This window comes from Nannobrachium achirus, assembly GCF_963921795.1.
Source record: "Nannobrachium achirus genome assembly, chromosome: 7".
In the NCBI taxonomy this organism is placed as follows: Eukaryota; Metazoa; Chordata; class Actinopteri; order Myctophiformes; family Myctophidae; genus Nannobrachium; species Nannobrachium achirus.
In genome coordinates this window covers 42212337-42234836 of record NC_137816.1, presented here as the reverse complement: position 1 = coordinate 42234836, position 22500 = coordinate 42212337, and the positions used below count along the sequence as shown (strand labels likewise).

Sequence of the window (22500 nt, the reverse complement as noted above, 5' to 3'; positions counted from 1 at the left end):
ATTGCGACCGAAGGTCACAGTATACCATGAGAAATGTCGCCACTTGTCTCCGTCTGTCTGTCTGTCTGTGTCAGTCAGTCCGTCCGTCAGTACACATTTTTACAGTCTATGGGTTGGTTCCCTTGTCACTGTGACATCATAGGTGATATCACAGGTGACATCACCAATATAAAGGACATATCTGGGAATGCCCATATTTGGTAATGCCCCTATATGGGCATGTTTTGACATAACATTGTTGACTATCATGCGGGGGTCTCCATATATGGGTAACTGGTACGATATACATCACTGGCCAGATGGCCAAGAATTGGCGTGACCTCGCCTGGCGAGGTTGCATGTCGCCCTGAGGCGTCTTACTAGTAATATACTGTAGGATTCATAACAATAAGAGATATAGTGTTATAACTTGAGTGGTGATCGTTGTCGATGCTAATGTTTTGAGGCTGAAGTTGTGGATCACTCTGACAGCGCAGAGAAACACTTTCTCTTTGGAGTGGTGCTGCTGTGGAGTGTTTTATTTTGGAGTGCAGCTGTTCAAATATGATTGTGGACCACACAGATAAAAAAAGAAGAAGGAAAAACACACAACATTGGCACATGCGCTTACACGCGCGCGCGCGCGCACACACACACACACACACACACACACACACACACACACACACACACACACACACACACACACACACACACTAGGGCATCAAAGTCACTATTCGACGTTGTTCACCGAAGTTGAATATTCGCTTATTTTTTGATTGTTCTCTCTTTAAAAGCTTGGCTAGATAGGAAGCCATAAGAATGAGTTGTCAATGCCCCTGGTGGATGAATTTGTTAATGCTCCATACCAGGGGTTCTCAAACCTTTTTAGGCCTTGACACCCAAAATATACATATTTGAACTGGGGACCTCCACCCTGACAAGCACTTGGAATTTTAGGTATTACATTTAATGTGACTCGGTTCCGCAGATAAATATTGTGAAAATAGCAGATCTTCATGCTCACAACGCCTCGCAGCACGAGGCGTTGTGAGCATGTAGATCGGCTATTTTCACAATATTCGCCTCTTGCTTACTTAATATTTGACAGTTTGGCCTGTCCTGTCGAATATTCGACTATTCGAATAATTTGAGATTGAATAATTAGAATACTAAAAATCACTATTCGTGAATGCCCTAACACACACACACACACACACACACACACACACACACACACACACACACACACACACACGAACACACACTGATCCACTCAATGATCAGTCAGCAGTTCATACAGTGCAGCCAGCCATTCCCACAGGCCTTCGTAGTGAAGCGCAGTTTCACGGTAGAAAAGTCCCACTTGAAAATGATTCACCCGATAAATCTTAACATGACCTATTACAAATGTTACAGTCTCAGAGGAGGGTTACAGTCTCAGAGGAGGGTTAATGTATATTTGGGCATTCCCATGATTCACTGTCTGCTGATGCCTCACACATACAAGACAAGACCCCCCTCTTATAGAAGGTTACTACTGCCTATTTTCACTTTTTAAATATCGTCGCTGGCAGGTACAAGCGTTGTACTGTACGTAAACATTTGTGAATGTTGTTGTGTCATTATTGTTTAGATAGATAGATAGATAGATAGATAGATAGATAGATAGATATATACCTTTATTATCCCAAGGGGGAAAATCAGTTGCCCAGAGGCAGCACAGCAGTATAAGGTTATTTACTAAGTTACAGAGAAGTAAGAAAAAATATAAAAAAACAAAAAAAACAAGAACAGAGTACAGTAAGAGCAAGGTTTATTTTGTTATTATTGCGTATTATTATTTTATGCTTTAACTTAAAAAAAATATCAGATAGGTGCCACGCTGCGAGCTTGTAGATCTGCTATTTTTGAAAAGTGTCTTCTAAATCCTTTGTTTCTTTGAAAAACGCATGTTTCTACAGTACTGTACGTCAGTGGTTCTCAAACTCTTTCATGTCAATGACCCCTACAATTATATGTATTTGCCCGCCGACCCCCGTCTCAAAATATTTTGTATCAGGGACCCCCCAAGAAGCAAACATTTAAGTTACAAATGTTCACTTTAAAAATTGGATATTCAAAGATTTGCAAACATTTTCATGATTTTTCAAAAAATAAAAAGGTTACTTTTCAAAGTTTCTTTTCTATAAGATAGATACAGTATGATAAGACCTATACGTTTTAGTGCAACACTTGAAAAAAAGCTACAAAAGGGTTGTTTTAATCATTTCCACTCACGTTTGCTCTCCACACAATTTCTGCTTGTAATGTTTCTGCTGGTTCCATGTTCTTTTGAGCCCAATGACTTCAACAAGCGTGTTGATCAACACTTCCAACAGAGACTGTGCGTCAAATACACTGCATCACTTGGTAGTTTTGTATGTTTTGTAGTAGCTGTCAGTAGGGATGGGACGATACGCAATAGTATCGTTTATCGTGATAAAAAACACTCACGATAATCATATCGTGGAGACAACTCATCGTGATATCGTATCGTCCTCCGTCATGCGCTGGGATCAATTCACCTTTTATTTGCCGAGCTGCATATCCGGTACCACTTAAACCCTCTATAATTGGTAAAAGGTACTTATAATATACGTTCTTGATACAGTCTTTTTTTCACTCTCTATCAAATGTCTTTGCCAAAAAATAGCCGATCTACAAGCTCACAACATGACGCGTTGTGAGCTTGTAGATCTGCTATTTTTTGGCAAACGTTCCGCCCTAGGATAATAGATTTTGATTATCGTGATAATATCGTAAACTGAACTGAACTGGTCCCATTGGAAACATAACAGAAGCACACTCGCACAGAGTGTGTCGAGCGGTATATTCTTGTTATGGGTGTATAGTTTAAATGTTTGAAAACACCAGAAACACCAGAGAAAGACGAAATAACGCCCCCAAAAATATTGAAAGGAGACATAACGCTTCCAGTAGGACATGTTATTGCTACTGCACCAAGGGAGCGGGTGCGTCACATCCGCTTTATCTCGCACTCATCGTTATCATTTCCGTCTCCAGACGGTATGCCGGGAGCATTTGCAAATCGCGTTAGGCAACAGTCTGGCCACGCGAGACTACTTAATGTGTAACATTGTTTTCTCACTCAACAGTAAACAAACCAACATGTAGTTTAAGTGTATAGAGGGTATCTGCACATTTCTAAAGTGACAATTTAAGGACTTTTTAATACCTCTAGCAATGCGAGGCATTGTGAGCATGTAGATCGGCTATTTTCTCAATAGAACCGTGCTATCCACAACTTTCCAACATCCCATCGTGCATTGTGCAGAAGTTGCACGGAGCTTCCGGCGCCGCAGCCGAGTGTGATCTACAAGCTCACAACGGTTGCATCTGCGACGCGACGCGAGCTTGTATGTCTGCTGTTAACCAGAAGTGTGGTGCAAAAGATTCTCCAGTAAATTCCCGCAGAAAGAGGTGGATACAAAATGTAATGCCTCAACTCTTAGTGCTCGTCAGGGTGGGTGGGGGGGGGGGTCCCAGTTAAAATATGATTAATTTGGGGGTCGCGGCCTGAAAGGGTTGAGAACCACTGGGTTAGAGATAGGTAAAGAGTTATTATTAGGGTTATTCTGGTTCGGTTTAGGGTTAAAGTTAGGTTTATAGTAAGGAGATAGGGAATGAATGTGTCAATATACATTCTCCAAAAGTTAATGTGTGCGTTGTCTCCCGTCCAGGACATCATCGCTGCCCCCCTTAGACTGGCCGCTGCCCAGCCAGTTTGGGCAGTATGAGCTGAAGATCGAGGTGCACCCCAAGGCTCACCACCGGGCCCACTACGAGACGGAGGGCAGCAGAGGAGCTGTGAAGGCATCGTCTGGTGGCCATCCCATCGTCAAGGTAACAACCTTAATGATTGGGTCTTCCCTCCTGCTCTGTTTGTAGAGCTGCAGATCTCTCGCTGAATTTCCCCCGCGTATGAAGACCATTACAGCCCTGAAGATTTCTTAACTCATTCTGTGCCAATGACGGTTTTTGACTGGGTTTTTTCAATAGCCCTGGGTGCCAATGACGGTTTTGACGGTTTTTGTGTTTTTTGTATAGAAAAAGAAAGAAAAAAATCAGAAAATTAAAAAAAAAAAAATCAAAAAATCCTTGGAGCCATTTTGGCATTTGGCACAGAATGTTAAAGGGACTACACCATGAATTTCACTTTTTTAAAATGTTTCTGTTTTTTTGGTCTTCCCAGTGTCTCTTCAAACTCTAAAAAAAGAATTCATTAACTCTAAGCCTTGACTTTCATTTCAGTGATTTTCTGAATGAAAAAAAAACTTATTATGGACCAATATTTATATAAAATATATATTTTTAAAAAGAATGGTGTGGCCCCTTTAAGCCTATCTGACACTACAGCAGTGGTTCTCAAACTGGCCTCACACCCACGGATCCGTGTGTGTGTGTGTGTGTGTGTGTGTGTGTGTGTGTGTGTGTGTGTGTGTGTGTGTGTGTGTGTGTGTGTGTGTGTGTGTGTGTGTGTGTGTGTGTGTGTGTGTGTGTGTGTGTGTGTGTGTGTGGTGCACTATGCATTATTTTCAAGTCTTACAGTGTGTTCATTAGAGACTCCTGTAAATGTTGTTTTAAGAATTTAAAACCTCTTTAGTAGTTTGAGCCCCGCTTTAGAAAGGCCTTATTATTCCAGATAAAGTCAGAAATATGCTTTGCCTAAAATTGTGGCGACTGGTGCTTTACCAGGCCGCTTAAAACCCCCACTTAGTTTACCCCCGCTTCCTTTGAAAACAAACGGCGCAGTGACCGATGTCATAAGGTAAGCTATAATCCACCATAGGGCAGGATCAGATTACCAGGGATGTTGTTTTAATGAAGCCGCTTGTTAACACGATTCTCAGCTTGCACTACTCCTGATGGGACCTGTTGTCCGCAGCACCCAGCAGCACCCATCGCATTAATGACATAACCACAGCCCTCGCCCTGACAACCAGGGACGTCGCACCAAATTCTGGGTCCTGGGTACAAGGATTCACATGAATGTCCTTCATAGGGGGAAAGGGGTTTAACCCATTTAGACTGGGAACGCATTATTACGCATTATTTTGTGCTTTAACTATTGAAAAATATCAGATATACAAGCTCACAGCGCCACAAATGTGTGCAAGTCTTTGAATATTTCAAATCCTTCTAAGTTTATTTTTTTTGAAAAACCTGTTTCTATGTCAGTGGTGCTCAAACCTTTTCATGTGAAGGACCCCCAAAATGATATATATTTGGCCACGGACCCCCATCTCAAAATATTTAGTTCCAGGGACCCCCCAGAAGCAAAATCTTAGTTACAAATGTTCGCTTAAAAAATACATAGGCCTATATTCAAAGATTTGCACACATTTTCATGACTTTTAAAAAATAGCGCGGCACCAAGTGCTGTGCTGCGAGCTTGTAGATCTGCTATTTTTCAATAGCTAAAGTATAAAATAATTCCAGGCCCCTCCACCTTGGGCCCTAGTAACTCAGTCCCACTTAATTTCCCCCCCTTGTGACGCCCCTGCTGACAACAACCAACCAGCAGCAAGTGGTGCATCAGGTCTTGACCAGTGGAGACAGGGAGATGGCCTCAACCACCACCTGACACAATGGTGTCAGTGGCTGTATGGCTTAAAGGAGTAGTTCACCCCAAAATGACTTTTTTTCTCTTGATTACTCAGGCCATGGAGACTTGAGTTCAATAATATATTTTGTTTTTGTCACATTCCTAAGAAAAAAAATTGATTACAAGAAATGTACCCCTATTGTTTCCGAATGGGGACCCAAATGCATTCGGGTCCCCATCCGGAGTCAATGGAGGTAAATTTACTATAATCCAATTGTTGTCTTAGGAATGCTACAAATACATTCTTTTTTTTTTAAACTCAAGTCTCTATGGCATGAGTAAACAATAGAAAAAAAGTCATTTTGGGGGTGAACTACTCCTTTAACAGTTGCCTGATTGACAGGCTACTATTATTGTTAGGGACAGACGAGGTTCTTGTCAATGACCCCCAAATTCATATGTATTTGGCCGCGGACCCTCATGTGAAAAGGATTTGCCACGGACCCTCAGAAGAAAACGTTTGTTAAAAAGAAATAACAAAATTACTCATAAATGTTCCAAACATTTTCGATATTTTTTCTAAATATTTTTTTCTAAATCCCATGTTTGATGGATAACTTGGTTAAACTTGGTTAAAGCACAGACACTTCTTCCAGCACAGACAGACAGTAGGTCAAGCTTCAGTCAGACTGGAGGTTGTGTCACAGTAGCCTGGTCATCTCCTGTGTCACCTGATAGCAGCATCAGCTGAAGTGAGCCCAGGTGAGCCAGGCTGTAGCCTGCAGGGTGTCACAAAGGGGGGAAAAGTGGGACTGAGTTACTAGGGCCCAAGGTAGAGGGGCCTTAATTATTTTATACTTTAGCTATTGAAAAATAGCAGATATACAAGCTCTCAGTGCGGCACCGAGTGCCGCGCTGCGAGCTTGTAGATCTGGTGTTTTTGGAGAGTCGTGAAAATGTGTGCAAATCTTTGAACATATGTGTTTTTTAAGCGAACATTGATAACTAAAATTTTGCTTCTGTGGGGTCCTTAGAACTCAATATTTTGAGATGGGTGTCCGTGGCCAAATACATGTCATTTTGGGGGTCCTTCACATGAAAAAGTTCGAGCACCACTGACATAGGAACAAAAAAAAAATAACTTAGGAGGATTTGAAATTTTCAAAGACTCTTCACAACTTTTCAAAAATAGCACATCTACAAGCTTGCAGCGTGGCACTCGCTGCCACGCTGTGAGCTTGTGTATCTGCTATTTCTCAATAGTTAAAGCACAAAATAACGGGTAATAATGCGTTCCCAGTCTAAATGCCCTCTGAAGAACATTCATGGTGGGGCCCACAGTGAATGGTTGTACCCAGGGCCCAGAATTTGGTGCGACACCCCTGGCGGCCAGCCTTCACTGCTGTACCGTTCACCAGGCCCGGGAGTCCAGCCAAGTGAATATTTCATGGCTTTTCAGCGGCTACAGTTACCAGTTCCTTTGTGAAAATGATGGAGGGAGGCCTTCAACTGTTGCGCCGGTAGATGGCCATTGTTGTGACAGCCAGCGATGAATCAGCTTAGAATCAACATCGATTGATCATCATGAACAATGGATGCCATGTATCTGGTCTGCAAGTCTAGCATCTGCACTTCACTACTACGGGAAAATTTCGTTCTTTCGAACGACCACCAGTTCGACAAAGGAGCGTCGGGAGGGTTAGCGACTCACCCCACGGAGGTTAGGTTTAGGGTAAGGGTTCGAGTTGGGTGTCGAACAGATGACATGTAGTAACAGCGAAGCTATCCCCACTACTACTGCGTTGGTGTCATAGACCAGTGTTTCTCAAACTTTCAAATGTCAAGGTCTCCCAATAACTCTGACAGTATGCTGTTAGAGTTACAGACTTGTATGGGTCAATTTATACCCCCATAAAGGAACCCACAGAGTCCCTGGAATCCACTTTGAGAAACACCGTCATTGTTATTTTTTTTCTTTTCGTTTTTGAGCGGTGCTAGCCGCACGCACCTACGTCTGGCTTTGTGTGTAAGTCCGTATGAGTGTCCGTATGAGCAGGGAATTCCATGTATGGTCACGGACAGAACGGCCCATATAAGGAGATATGCATGTTTGTTTGATATTCCCTCCAGTTTAGTTGCAATAGAGGGTATGCGCGTGACATCATCATCATACCAGGAAGTTATGTGGGAACACCTACTGTGGCAAAAAAAAAAACGACTTTCTGGACTTGACAGACCATACACCAAACAGAAAAGTCATATCTGATTGCATTAAGCAACGTTATACAACGCTGAACTCACTTTGCCACTCAATTTGCCACTCGATGTGCCACTCGATTTGCCATTCACTTAATGCATGCGCATACCCTCTATTAGTGTGGTTGCCATCTCTAAAGCTTTTACCAGGGACTCACAGAAGAGAGGATTTGTTAAAGCAATTATCAAAAACGTTCTGTACTACTACAGTATGTAGTACAGAATATAATAATTAGAGATCAACTCCCTGAATAGCCGATCTACAAGCTCACAACTTTGTCACATGCGGCAGATTTTGAGCTTGTACATCGCCTATTTTCAGTGCCCGACACGGCGCTCACCTAAGTTCAAATAAGGGCTTAAGCTTGTCAACTGCTCAGCACATCTGTGCTTTGAGATGGAGTTCCAGTTTAGGTTTAGTACTCAGCTGATTATCTATGAAGGACATACACATTGAAAGCAGCGCCTTTGGACAACTCTGGAATAAGCATGGATTTATGCAAACTGTCCATGTAAAATAAAATAAATTATTAAAATGAAGCATGTAAATGGCCGGTCAGTCAGATATCCAGTCCAGAGCCAGATGGCTTCTAAAGGAACTTGGCTTCCAGAGTGTAGAGGAAGAGAATAGAACTGGGGAAATGGGCCTGAATATAACTGCCTATAAGACCAGTCTGAAGTTGGACCGTGGTTCTGACCATGCTGTGATATTTCCTCATCATTAGGGCTGGGCAAATCTAATCACATGTGCTTAATGTTGCACATGTGATGATTAAGACGATTGTGCAAAAAGTAAATTACGATTAAATCAGATAATTGCAATTAGGCGATTATGTAATACTTGACGATTAATTGTCACTCAAATAATTGCGATTAAGGATTTAATTGTGTATTTGTCGTTGACAATTACATTTCTGTTTGGCTTTTAGGCTTTGAAGTTGCACATCATGACACAAAGAAATATACATCACAAGACATATTTGACAATTTTATACTTAAAAAGGAACATTAATAGTGGAAATAGCCGATCTACAAGCTCACAATGTGTTCCATCGCGATGCGTTGTGAGCTTGTAGATCTGCTATTTCCACTACTTTTTGAAAGTGTAACTATATTAACATTTCTCAACATGGAAACGATTATGACGATAATGCAAAATAATTGCGATTACCTAAAATAATTGTGATTAGACGATTATGTAATAATTGTGACAGCCCTACTTGTGACAGGCCTAGTTGTAGGCAGTATCAGTCTCATGCCCTGCCGTTTATTGCAGACGCTGACCTGAAGTCACTCCAGGGTAAAAGCTATAAACCACTTTTCCACTCCCACGTACTAGAGGAACTCGGTTGGCTCAAGTCCAGCAGAACATATTTAGAACGGCAGCTTGAAAAGCACGGATGGTGTTGGTTATGTGCCGATCTGCACAACTATAGCAAGCTCGCGTGAAATGTCTTTTCAAAGGTCAAGTCACAGAAACTCGTCGTGAGATACTGAGGAAACCCTGAAGCTACTACAGCCAGTGGTGGAAGAAGTACTCGTATTAATCCACAAGATAAAAATACTAAGTCAAAGACCTGTATTGAAAATGTGTAAAGTACAAAGATATTGACGTCAAAAAATATACTTACAGTTTCCTGCCCAAGTGCTGAAATTATTACCATTGAGCTAATAGAGCCTGCCTGCTTGCTCAGGGGATAAATTGAATCTTGACCATCAGGTCAAAATTTTTGTCAGATCCGATGTCCAGGTGATACATGACCTTTGACACAATCTAAATGTCTCAATAGAAGAGCAGGGAGACACAATACAACCACCCCAATTGTATACGTTATATTGTATTAGCATACTCTACCATACAGATTGTATACGTTATACTGTATTAGCATACTCTACCATACAGATTGGACAACATTTTAATGTATTCATTAAAAAATAAGTTACACAGTGCTGCTTTAAGTGGCTTAATGCATGTTTTCACACAAAGATTTGAAGAACCCCCAGTAGTAACTCTGAGGACCCCCTAGGGGTCCCGGGCCCCCTGTTGAAGACCCCTGGTATAAAGTATCAACTAATGAAAATACTCAAGTAAAGTAAAAGTACTGTGAAATTGTAAATAGGGTACTTGAGTAGATATACTTGGCTGCTTTACACCGCTAGGTGAGCGGCCAGCTTCGTCTCGGTGGTGAGTAATAGGGCATTCACCAAATATTAGAATATTAGAATATTCGAATATCAAAGTCACTATTTGACGTTGTTCACCGAAGTCGAATATTCGCTTATTATTATTATTATTATTATTCTTTTTATTGTTTTCTCTTTAAAAATATATAGTTTATAAAGCTTGGCAAGATAGGAAGTCATAAGAATGAGTTGTCAATGCCCCTGGTGGATGAATTTGTTAATGCTCTATACCAGGGCTTCTCAAACCTTTTTAGGCCGTGACCCCCAAAATAAACATATTTGAACTGGGGACCCCCACCCTGACAAGCACTTGGAATTGTAGGTATTACATTTAATGTGACTCGGTCCCGCTGATAAATATGGTGAAAATAGCAGATCTACATGCTCATAGTCTCGCGTAGCCAGATAACTATTCCACAATCTCCGAATGCTATATAGAGTCTGGAACAGCAGCTTCCCGAACGGCGAGTATCAGAAGTAGCCAGTGCTGCACTGAACTGTAGTCCCATTGGAAACATAACAGAAACACAATAGCTCAGACAAAGTCATTCGAGCGGCCTATTCTTGTTATGAGTGTATAGTTTAAGAAAACGTTTGAAAACAACATGGAAGTAACACCATCAACACCAGAGAAAGACGAAATAATGCCCCCAAAAATAAAGAAAGGAGACTTAATGCTTCCAGTAGGACATGTTATTGCTACTGCACCAAGGGAGCGGTTGCGTCACATCCGCTTTATCTCACACTCATCATTTCTTCCCCGGTTTGCCAGACTGTATGCCGGGAGCATTTGGCCAAATCGCGGAGGCAACAGTCTGGCCACGCGAGACTAACATGCTCACAACGCCTCGCAGCGCGAGGCGTTGTGAGCATGTAGATCGGCTATTTTCACAATGTTTGCCTCTTGCTTACTTAATATTTGACAGTTTGGCCAGTCCTGTCGAATATTCGACTATTCGAATACTTTGAGGTCGAATAATTCAAATACTAAAAATCACTATTCGTGAATGCCCTAGTGAGTAAATGTACTTAGTTACTTTACAACACTGCCGCTGGGTGAGTCTCTGTGGTGAGTAAATGTACTTAGTTACTTTACAACACTGCCGCTGGGTGAGTCGCTGTGGTGAGTCGGTCCAGTCATGCAGCCCCGCTCCCCCTCTCCCTGCCAATGATTAACCCTTTCCACCGCAGTTAGCCCCAGATTCTACGCCGGGCCATGTGTGACGATGCATAATTTAGCTGTCAAATTTGAGCAGCCAGGCATTGGACGTGCCTGCCCTCATTCCTCACCCCCAGAGGGGAATTGTTTGCCTATAGGATTAGTTCCCCACACATTGTGTCTAGCAGCTCAGCAAAGAAGTGGAGGAGGGTTTAAGGTGTTTGACTGTTGCCATCGCAGCTTAGGTTAGTAAGCTGTGACTTTATGAGTGGCCTGTTAGGGGAAGCTGTTGGTTAGATCAGTGGTTCTCAGACCTTTTCATGGACGAAGGACCCTCAAATTGACACTTGCAGTATTAGCCTGCAGACCCTCATTTGAAAAGATATGCCAGGGACCCTCAAATAAGAGAAGATTTTTACGGCTCCAGCAGTGATTCTCAATCATTCAGATTTCAGGGACCCCCGGTTTGACATGCATTTTAGGCTACAGATTTTTATCTCTGGGATCCCCATTCATATTGTAAAATCTATGTTCATATTAACTCTGAGAGTGTACAAGTGAACGAATGGACGGGTCCATTTGGTTACAGTTACAGATCCATAAGGGTCCATTTGGTTCCTAACTATCGTTTAGCTGGGGACCTCCTGGAACTCCCTCAAGGACCCCTGGGGTCAGACCCCACTTTGAGAACCAATGGGTTAGATCAGCGGTCGTGATGGTCCCCCTGAATTCATATGTATATTTGGCAAAGGACCCCCACATAAAACCCCCACCTGAAAGTATTTTGTGCCAGAAGATTTGTGTAAAACATTTATTTCTAAGTTATGCCACATTTTCAAAAATAGCAGATCTACAAGCTCACAACACGTCACATCCTGACTTAGCCCATGTATATAGGATTAAAGTGGTTAAACTGATTGGGATGCTATATTGACTGATTTGGCGATCATATAATATATGATCTATACAGTAGATTATATTGTATAGATTGGACGTGAATAACATTCAACATGAACCACTTTGGTAGAGCAGAGTCCCTCAGAGCTTTATACTAGTGTCTTTTCTGTTATTGTGGGGAAAGCTTTAGCTGAAAAAGCACACAATGATGTGATATTTTTTCCCCACAATACAGATCCCATATGAAATGACTTTTCTGCATTCCCCCAGCGGAAGACTTCCTCAGATTGCTTTTTTACGAGCTGTTAGAGGTTAAGTGTCTTGCTCAGAGGCACTTCGTCACGTAGATGGGCGAGCCCAGGGTCCAACCAGTGATCTCCTGTCTACCAGATGGCCTCTCTGCGCTGCTACGGCTGCCCCAAAATGAACCCTAGCTTCCCTATTCTGGGATTAGCAGATCTACAAGCTCACAATACAGTTGCAACTTGCTACCCTGTATCGTTTTGATGTAGAGCAGTAGTTTACAACCCTAACCTTTTACAACGCCCCCCCCCCCCCCCCCCCCCCCACACACACACACACACACACACACACACACACACACACTCTTCTTAAACATCTGACAAGAGTTGAGACCCCACACACATGCACGCGCACACACACACACACACACACACACACACACACACACACACTTGTCTTTTTCAGACTTGTTAGCGAGTATCTGTTTAAAGCAGCGCTATTCAATCTGCGGCCCGTGGGCCCGTGTCTGCAGACACAATAGCAAACAACGGGTCCATTCCAGGAGCAGTTTTAAATGATGCAATGTGGTGCACCTTTTCACTCCTAGATGACAAACCACAGACAGTTAGCTGTTTGATCGCAGCGTGTGAGGACTGGAGAGATGATATCAGCACCCGTCCGACGGGTCGGACACTGTCTTTGTTTACTGAATAATATTCTACTGTTGCTGGTTAGCCTTTTCTGCAAGGGTACTGGGCAGTGGTGGAAGAAGTACTTATTTTTATTTACTCCAGTAAAACTTGCAATACCACACAACGTAGAAATACTCTGTTACAGCAAGTAAAAGGCCTGACGCGTAGTGAGCTTGCAGATTGGTTATTTTATCTGAAGTATGAAATGGGGCATAATCAGTTAATGTGCTATACTTATCTAGATCTACAAGTAACACGTTTCAAATAATTTCAGTGGAGTAAAAAGTACAATATTTTCCCTTGAGATTGAAAGGAGTAGAAGTGTTAACTATTGACAAATGGAAATAGCTACTCAAGTAAAGTAAAATGTACTCAAAATTGAATGTACTGCATTACTTCACTGTGACTGAGTACAAAGCACTGTGTGACTCATTGGTATGACTATGATTACACAAACACTTTTACCGCACAACACATAAACACGTGCGTTTGTGCTAATGATGCCAATCTATTATTTAGTGCACAATGCAAAAACAACAACATAATAATTACACATAATGCATAATACAGTAAGTCAACATACAGTAACAATGGTGTTATATAATTTAGCTATGAACTGTTTAAATGCACAGTCGCCTGAATCATGACTGTCCGTTTACAGTTAGTTTGTTCGTAGTTGTATATTTATACATGGCAAACTAAAAGTAATTTATACCTTCTGGGTTAGTTTCCAATCCATACCCTGACGGCTCGGTTTCAGTGCGTTGTGAGCTTGTAGATTGGCTATATTTTTCTTATTTTTTTAATTGACCTACAGTAGGGGCAGCTCTGGTTATAAAAGAAACGTAAACATTATCCCAGAAGTCTTCAGGTTTTGGAGAGTTTCGGGTTGTGGAGGTTCTGGGTTATCCATTCCTTAGAGCAGGGGTTTTCAAAGTAGACTGCAGTCCAGGGGTGCTGCGAGATAATTTGATAATATTTGGAATTTATTTGGACACTTAAAAAGTATATCTCATCTCATCATTTAGTATAATTTTAAACTTGAAGAACAAAGTTATTTTCAGTCAGTTCTAACCAAAATGGCTATTATCTCAACATTTCCCTCGCAACATAATCGCTAAAATATGCCATAAATATGTAGGTGATGGGAGTGAAAATTATGAATATAATGTAGGGGTGCCTCGGATGAATAGAAATATTTATAGGGGTGCCCTGAGCCAAAAAAGTTCAGAACCCCTGCCCTGCTGCCTGTTAGCAGGGCTAAAACTAAACATCTTTGCCAGGGCGCTCGGGTGGCACAGGGGTAAAGTACCTGTTCCCCACCGCATTTAGGGTATTAATTTAAAAAAGAAAAAAAAAGAATAGGCGTTGTGAGCTTGTAGATCTGCTATTCTTGGCAAAGAGGTTTGGTGTAGATTCTACACCAAACCTCTTTGCCAAGATAGCAGATAGAGGGAAACAAGAGCAGTCAGACTAAGTATTGATGGTTCAAGTGGTTAAATGTCTAAAAATACACATTAGACCAACCACCTACACTGATGATGGTGCTGTCAAACAAGTCTTAAGAAATCTATGAACATTTCTATTAATCTCCAACACAATTGTATACAATATGTAGTGGGGGTCCCTGCTTTATCACTCTCTCAGCTAAAGGCTCCTTGGCCTGAACACGTTGAAGACCCCTGCAATAGATGGTACGCCAAGAATTGTCCCCTCTACCCGTTATCCCTCACCGTTGTAAATATTAGTGTACTAGCTGTAAATAGTAGTATTTACTGCATGTGTCCCCTGCTCTCTGTGGGACCTCCTGTACCCCCCCCGTGGCCGGGGCTCTGGTGGCATGATGTCACCAGATGATGCCACCAGGCTGCCATCTGGCCGTGACGATGACTTCCTTCTTGTGGCCGGAGGTGTTGCCCAGATCAAGGCACAAAGCGTGATCTGCTCTGTCAACAGAAAAACAAGAGCGGGGAGACTGCAGTAGGACTGGAGCCGTGGGGCTGGAGGGTGGTGCAGCACTCTGGGGACAGGGAGGAGGCTCTAATGGTGGTGGAATAGGACATACACAGAAAGAGAGAGAGACAAATCGTTGTTGCCGTTTGTTTTGTATTTATCATTTTATAAACCAGACTCCCTAATCTGGAGATAAGCGACCGCCAGGTCGCATACACAAATTTTAGAAGGCAATGGTAGGCAATCTGGAGGGAATATGAGAAATGGGACAGATCCATGTTGATGACATGACTTTAGAGATACTGTGTACCGCTTTGCGTGATTTTAGGCCAAAATCTGTAGGAGCAGTGTCCAAAAATGTGTTTTTAAAAATCGGCCTGATGGTGGGCTAAATGAGACAGGTCCATGTTGATGACATGACTGTAGACATACTGTGTACCGCTTTGCGTGATTTTAGGGCAGAATCTGTAGGAGCAGAGTCCAAAAAATGTGTTTTGCAAGAATCGGCCTCATGGTTGCGCTATAAGAGGGGCATGTGAGAAATGAGGGGTGACAGACTGACTGACTGACTGACTGACTGACTGACTGACTGACAGACAGACAGCCGGTGGAGGTTTTGAGAGTAACTGCGACCTGACGGTCACAATGATTTCAAATAGTGTACCCTATTTGTACATTTTCAAAAGAATTAAGAGATGTTTTTTTCCCAAAATATATTTACACTATAATTAATGTTGTTGGTGAATGTTTGCCCCAGAATAGGGACGCTAGGGTTCATGTTAGAAATCCTCAGTAAAAGGCCATTATTTAATTGTAATTATTTAAGGAATTTGCTATTCTGACGAAAAATTATTGTGGTTATCTAAATTAATTGCGATCGGTCGATTATATAATAATTTTGTGACAGGCTTAAACACCAGTAAGGTGAGAATGGGATGAATTTGGGTGTAACGTGAACGTAGCAGGCTGGTGCTCAGTTCTTCACGTGCACTCCTTTATTCTCAGGTTACTCTCATGAATATTCATATATTACGCGGCTTAACAAAATGTAACGTTTAACTGGGATTTGTCCTCAGTTGGGGTGCAACAGTTAATCGATCCAATCGATTTAATCGAGTATAAAATATTGACGGCAATCGATAATTTAATAATATAGTCAGTTAATAATCAGTCCCTATATTGGGCATGTTGTTCTAGGCAAAAATGTTTCAAAATGTTTAAAAAATAGTGAATCTATAAGCTCACTAAGCATCGCAATGCGACATATTGTGTGCTTGCTTGTAGATCGGCTAAAATAAGCTAAGAGATTTGACGTAGAGGCAAAAAGAAGTACAGAATCAAAGGTCAAGTTTATTAAGTATTGAGAGTGGTTAAATGTCTGAAAATACACATAAACATGAATCCAACATAAATAGAAAATATTAGAAAATATAAAATATATTAACATATTGGCACAACACTGGTGCTAAGGCTGTCGAACAAATCTATGAAGCTATGTATGAAATCTATGAAAAAAACTTTCAGCAACACAATTTTATAGAATATGGTGGGGGTCCCTGCTTCATCTCTCTCAGCTAAGGGGTCCTTGGTCTAAAAAACATTGAAGACCCTTGCTCGTATTCTTTTTACACTCTGACATATGAAGACATCAATTTACAAATAACCTTAAAACCATATTGTCATGACATGCACTCTTTATAGAAAGTGCAAATTACAGGTCACAATGCCAATAGTTAACCACTGCCATCATGTGAAATGCTCGTATCTCCTAAATGTATACTACTTAGCAACCATTATTCTGATGTTTTTTACTTTTTATTTTTTAAATTAGATGTGGGGTTTTGAAAGTACATGTTTGGTCGTGCACGTATCTGTTGACTGGTGAGTCATAAAAGAAGTGGACCATGTAATCTGTGAATACACGAAAATCACCAAAAATTGGAGCCATGAGGTTTTTGACTCTGCAATGCAGGATGTAGAAGCAGTTGAAAACAGCATTGTGGGTAGTGGGCAGGCGGTGTAGTGGGCTAGAAGCAGACCCAAGCCGGATTTTTGGGTCTGATGCTGAATTTGGAGAGTCCAAACCGCCAGTTACCAATGTGTTGACACATGTTTTGTTTACCAAAAAACATTCAAATAGCAGATCTACGCAGTACAAGCTCACAATTTATCACAAGGCAATATAAATATAATAGGATCTGTTTCATCCCAGTGTTAATTTTGACAGCAAATTTTGGTTTAGTTCAGTCATAGTATTTTTAATAAAATGTCATTTAGTTTTAGTCATATCTTAAGCCCCTTCTCCACTGCGAGGTGGAACCAGAACTTTCAGGAACCTGAACCTATTATTTTGGTTCTGGTTTTGTTTCCATTGCGTACGGCCCGGTTCCAGACACGTTTCCTGGAACCTTTTTTAGTTCCTGCTCCTGAGGCAGTACTAAACTTGAGTTCTGGGAACCTATGGGCAGGGCCAGTAGCACTGCTGGTCTTTTTTTGGGACCTTTCTGGTTAGGTCTGGTTGTATGGAAACGTAAGCAGAACTTGGTCCCGGAACTTCACAGGTTCTTGAAAGTTCTTGGTTCTGGAAAGTTCTGGTTCTAGTTCTGGGTTGGGGGGCCTATAGTTGCATGCTGAAAATAGCCATCTGTTATTTTCAGACCGCAACCAAACATATACTAGTCCCTATACAAGAAATCTCAAAGAGAACACCAGCACTCTCGGACAAGTCCATTTAAGGTTGTATATCAACGCTGAAGAAGGCTTCACGCCGAAACGCGTCCGTTTTGTTTCTGCTGCTCTGCAGCTTACCCTGACCAACTAAACTTAAAATAAAAAGTGGCTTAAATGGACTTTTCTGAGAGTGCTGGTGTTCTCTTTGAGATTTCTTGTATAGTTACGTGTCCCGACCGTGCACCCGGTAAGAAGTTAAAAATGTTGAAATGAGTTTGAGTTGTGCTCGCAACCCCTGCTGTAACGATATACTAGTCCCTCCCTAACATTTTAGTCTTGTTTTTATTTGTTGACAGAATTGTCAATATATTTTGTTTTGGTCATCATAGCTTAGTTTAAAGTGAAAAAGGGTAGTCGACGAACATTTTCCATCGTTTTTAGTCAACGAAATAAACACTGCCACGCGGGAAATTCCGTTTTCTCCTTCACCCAGCTGAGAGCTTCTCCAGTGAGCGCAGGGAGCAGCAGTGTCTTCCTCAGGGCCACCTCGCCACATTGATGGGGCAGGGACCTTCGCCCCAAAATAGTAGTTCTACAAGCTCACACACAACGTGTCGCATTCTGAGCTGTTTTTGGCTGATCTTCCCCCTATAATATGGATGCTGGCCTGGGGTACAAGGGGTTAACGAAAGTGGTGTTTTAAGAGTTTTATGATGATTAAATGATAATCACGATAATACCATTAATCTAAATTATTTTTGGCCACAATAATCCTCCTCAGCCACCCTTTCTTCCAAACTTTCCATTGTACACGGCTGACAGACAGTGAAAATAAAACCGCATAACTCCCAACGGGTGACACACCAATCACGTGTGACGTTGGGCTAGTGTAGGTGTTCGGCTAGTTAGAAAACCTTGGCGGTGTAAGAAATGCAGAACCGAACTTCACCTGGGGTCCAAATGGACCGTTATGGGTCTGTAACCCACAGTGTTTAAATGAACACTGAGGTCGTTTACACTGTAGATTTGAAGTTCGGTGGGTCGGTAGCCTGATGCATATCAGATTGAGGGTCCTTGAAATTCAAAAGGTTGAGAATCACAGCTTCATGACACTCAGAATTGTACAATGTTGTAGCTTGGGGGGGGGGGGGGGGGCTACTGTCTTACTACTGTCATCAGGCATGCATGCAGCCATCCATCCATCCGTGTCCCAACTTGCTTCAAACCCCACAAGAGCACATGGCATGAGAATATCCTCCAAGTCGGGTGGAAACCATAGATGTTCAAAACTTTTACAGCAAATGGAAGAAATAACCTGTGTTCCAATGGATAGAATGTAGTTATTATTAGCTCACCAACTCTTGTTAATGCTTTTCATTGGTTAAATATTATATAAAAACACATACACTATTTCAATCTACCACTTTCACCTAAACACAAAAACAGACAAATCTCACAACATTCACAGTTGCACAACATGTTGCAATGCGACGCATTCTGAGTTCACTGTGGCTATTTGTGCTACTTTTGTGCAACACTGGCCATGAATTTACTAAAAAACTAAAGTTGAAATATATGGAGTTACAAGATTTCTGCCCGACAGCGACAATATTAGGCTATAGTTGCAAGGGCATCTTATACTGTTGCTGTTTACTGTTGCTGTTTTCACCTACTGTATGTTAATGGAACATATCTGCCTGGCCCTAAAAGGGACTTACTTACTGGTTAGTCAGACAGATTGATTTAGTTAATTATAACAAATAAAAAGATGTGTTCATTTGTTGAAACAATGTAATAATGCTTCTTGATTATTTGATAAATCGAACAAATAATCAACTGAATAATCGGTAAGAAGAGAATTGACAGTTGCAGCCCTACTTTCCATGTCACTCTTTTGTATGCTTTGTGTAGTGTGCGTGTGTATGGCGTGTTGCGACTCATTGTTCAGTGTAAGCTTGTAGATGTTTTTCAAAAATGGTTGAAAGTGACTAAGAGGGGTTATCAGAAGTATGTCGTAGTGCCTTGAGCAAAACAAATGGAGAATGGGAGGTTTAGTTCATAAGTCTTGGTAGTGTGGTGGTCCCTGCCTCTCCCTTCATCCATGAGGTGATGACAAGTCCCTACGCCCACACATGTGCTTTTAGCTTAATGAGTATGGTCACACAGCCCAAAATTGCATGTAATATCTAAAGCTCTGGCTTTCAAACCAGATCGCCAAAATGTCTTTCTCGACTTTAGTTTTTTTGACAATGACATTTGAGTTAGGTTTAACTCAAATTTCAGTTGGAGCAAATTAAGCCTGAAAAATATTTCAGGCAGGGATACGAATTTCATCCAATCAAGAGAAAAATCCAGATTTGATAGTGTACAAGATAAATAGCTGGAATTGGAAGTGATGATGCAAATAAAGGAGCAGCCAAAATTGTCACTGGAACACTGTGAAAGTGAAGGTGATGAATGGGTTCTGTCTCTTGACTTAATGAATTTGGTGTCCTAACCGGAAAATGCAGTTTCAGTTTATAAAAGAGCGGGAGAGACACTGTTACTGAACAAACATTCTATACCAATGATTACTATCAGGACATAACATTTTTCACGCAAAAAAATGTTTTTGTTTTAACCACATGTTTTTTTACATAGACTGCCTTTAAATGGCTCCATGTACATGGATAACAGGTTGTGGACCTAAAGCAGGGGTCTTCTGGCGGCCCCCCTGTAGTAACTCTTGAGGACCCCCTAGGGGTCCCGGACCCCCTGTTGAAGACCTCTGACCTAAAGAACAAAATAGAAACCCAGACATAGATACAGTAGCCAGACAAACAAAGGCCTAGCAGTGTGACAGTGTTTGCATTGGACTGTTTGGAGAGGGATAATTCATAACACTGGGTTCTGTGTGGAATGCTGCCTATTCTAGGCCTGCCTACACCATTCAATAGGACTGTCCTCCTCAACTTGAAGGACCCCCAGTTTGATATGCATTCGACCAGGGGTTCTCAACCTGCTGTGGGCTGGGAGGATATTGCAAGTGGGCCCCCAAATAATTAACAAAACAATATGATTTTCCAGTGGTTGAGAACAACTGGATTACACCACACCACACCACACCACACCACAAATGACATTTTCATCTCTTGGACCCTGTGTTTACTTAATTCTTGAGATTATACATCATTGTACACTCTCAATCCAAATGCTGTACACACCAATGGTTTTCAACCTTTTTCATATCAAGGTCCATTATTTATTTGGCATTTGAGCCACGGAACACTATTTAATGAGACGTAGCCTCTCAGACCCAAGACTTACCATAGGAGAGATAACAGGTAAATGTTGATCAAAATAACAATTCATCTACATTCTCTAATTGTGTAGACTTCTTGTCAATTAAGTAATGCAGATGTTTAACAATAATTTAACTCTTCAGAGTGTAAAATGAAACGTAAGGGTCCATTTGGTTTCATTTTATGCTCTCAAGAGTTTTTTCTCTGTAAACACAACGGATATGCTAACTACGCTTTAGAGATGTGGTGGACAATGTTTTTGATGCCACACACTCACACAGGTCTTCATCGAGTCTTTACAACTATAGCGACGACTAACGTCGGGGTGAACATGGTCAAATAATAACTTTATTGGCCAAACTGCACAAAGAAGCAAGCTAGAATGTACTGATTGATGAGTTAAGAAAACGAATGGAATATAGATAGATAAAAGATAGAGATAAATGGATAGAGTAAAAAAAAGTACCTAACAATGGTACAGTACTTGAGAAAAGGTACTTAGTTCCAGTACTTTCCAGCAGTGATTGTGAGTGTATCCAGCTGGATGTTCATGCTGTCCCATAGGGTCTAGAGCCACACATCACAACATAATCGCTACACCTGTTGCTAGGAGATGTAGAAGTCCAAAGCCTGTGCTGTATGACTGGCTGTGGTATCCTGGAGCGCATTTAACAGGCTTAATAACCTGCTGGGTACACACACACACACACACACACACACACACACACACACACACACACACACACGTGCGCAACACAGATTTCTCATAAGCACCAATGGCAAATCAAATCACTGTGGATTTAGTTCAAAACCAGTCCCCGAACGATCCTGAGAAAATAATTAACCACTTTCAACGTGGCCTCCCACGGGTTCGAGTGTCGGGAACCGGCAAACTCGGGAACGATGTAAATAGGGAATGAATGCCCACCCCATTATACCTGTTGTCATAGGACCTGTTTTGACCATCTGTTTGCCTGTGTCCATTTATGCCCATATATGGAGATCTCTGCAGACATATTGCCGGTTCCGGAAAACTCTGATGTCAGACATCAGCTCCGCATATGGGCGTCCATTTAATGCCCATATATGGAGATCTCTGTGAATGCCCTACCCTTTAATGCAAACCCCATTATACTTGTTGTCATGAGACCCGTTTTGACCATAATGTTTGCCTTTGTCCATTTATGCCCATATATGGAGATATCTGTATCTGTCTGTCTGCATCCATTTTATGCCCATATATGGAGAACTCTGTATCTGTCTGTCTGTTTCCCTTTTATGCCCATATATGGTAACCTGACTTTCGCCAGATGGTGACAGCATTTCGTTGCATTGCTTACCATCTGGGCTCGCTCCGGCAGAACCGATGTAAGGGGCGGGCCATTTTTTCAAATTCTATAGCAGGTGATTGGATATGGCCGTCTCTCTGTCACAGTCTGGGAGTGCCAACTCCAACCACTCATATTGGCCTGTCTGCATGACGTTGCACCCAGAATCTGCCTCCTGGGTTTCCACGTGGTCTGCAATCAGACTCTATTGGCTCAGAGCCGCTCAGAGCCCGCCCATAGCTGCCGCTGA

General features: G+C 41.7%; 1 protein-coding gene across 1 annotated transcript in view; it reads left to right on the top strand.

Annotated features, from left to right (window-relative positions):
• The window catches only part of nfatc3a (nuclear factor of activated T cells 3a), a 163476-nt gene that overhangs the window by 60217 nt on the left and 80759 nt on the right, over positions 1–22500 (top strand). Inside the window, exon 3 of the mRNA XM_080729552.1 lies at positions 3723–3885. Within this exon, the coding sequence (XP_080585678.1) occupies positions 3723–3885 (163 nt within the window). The remainder of the gene's footprint in view (positions 1–3722; positions 3886–22500) is intronic.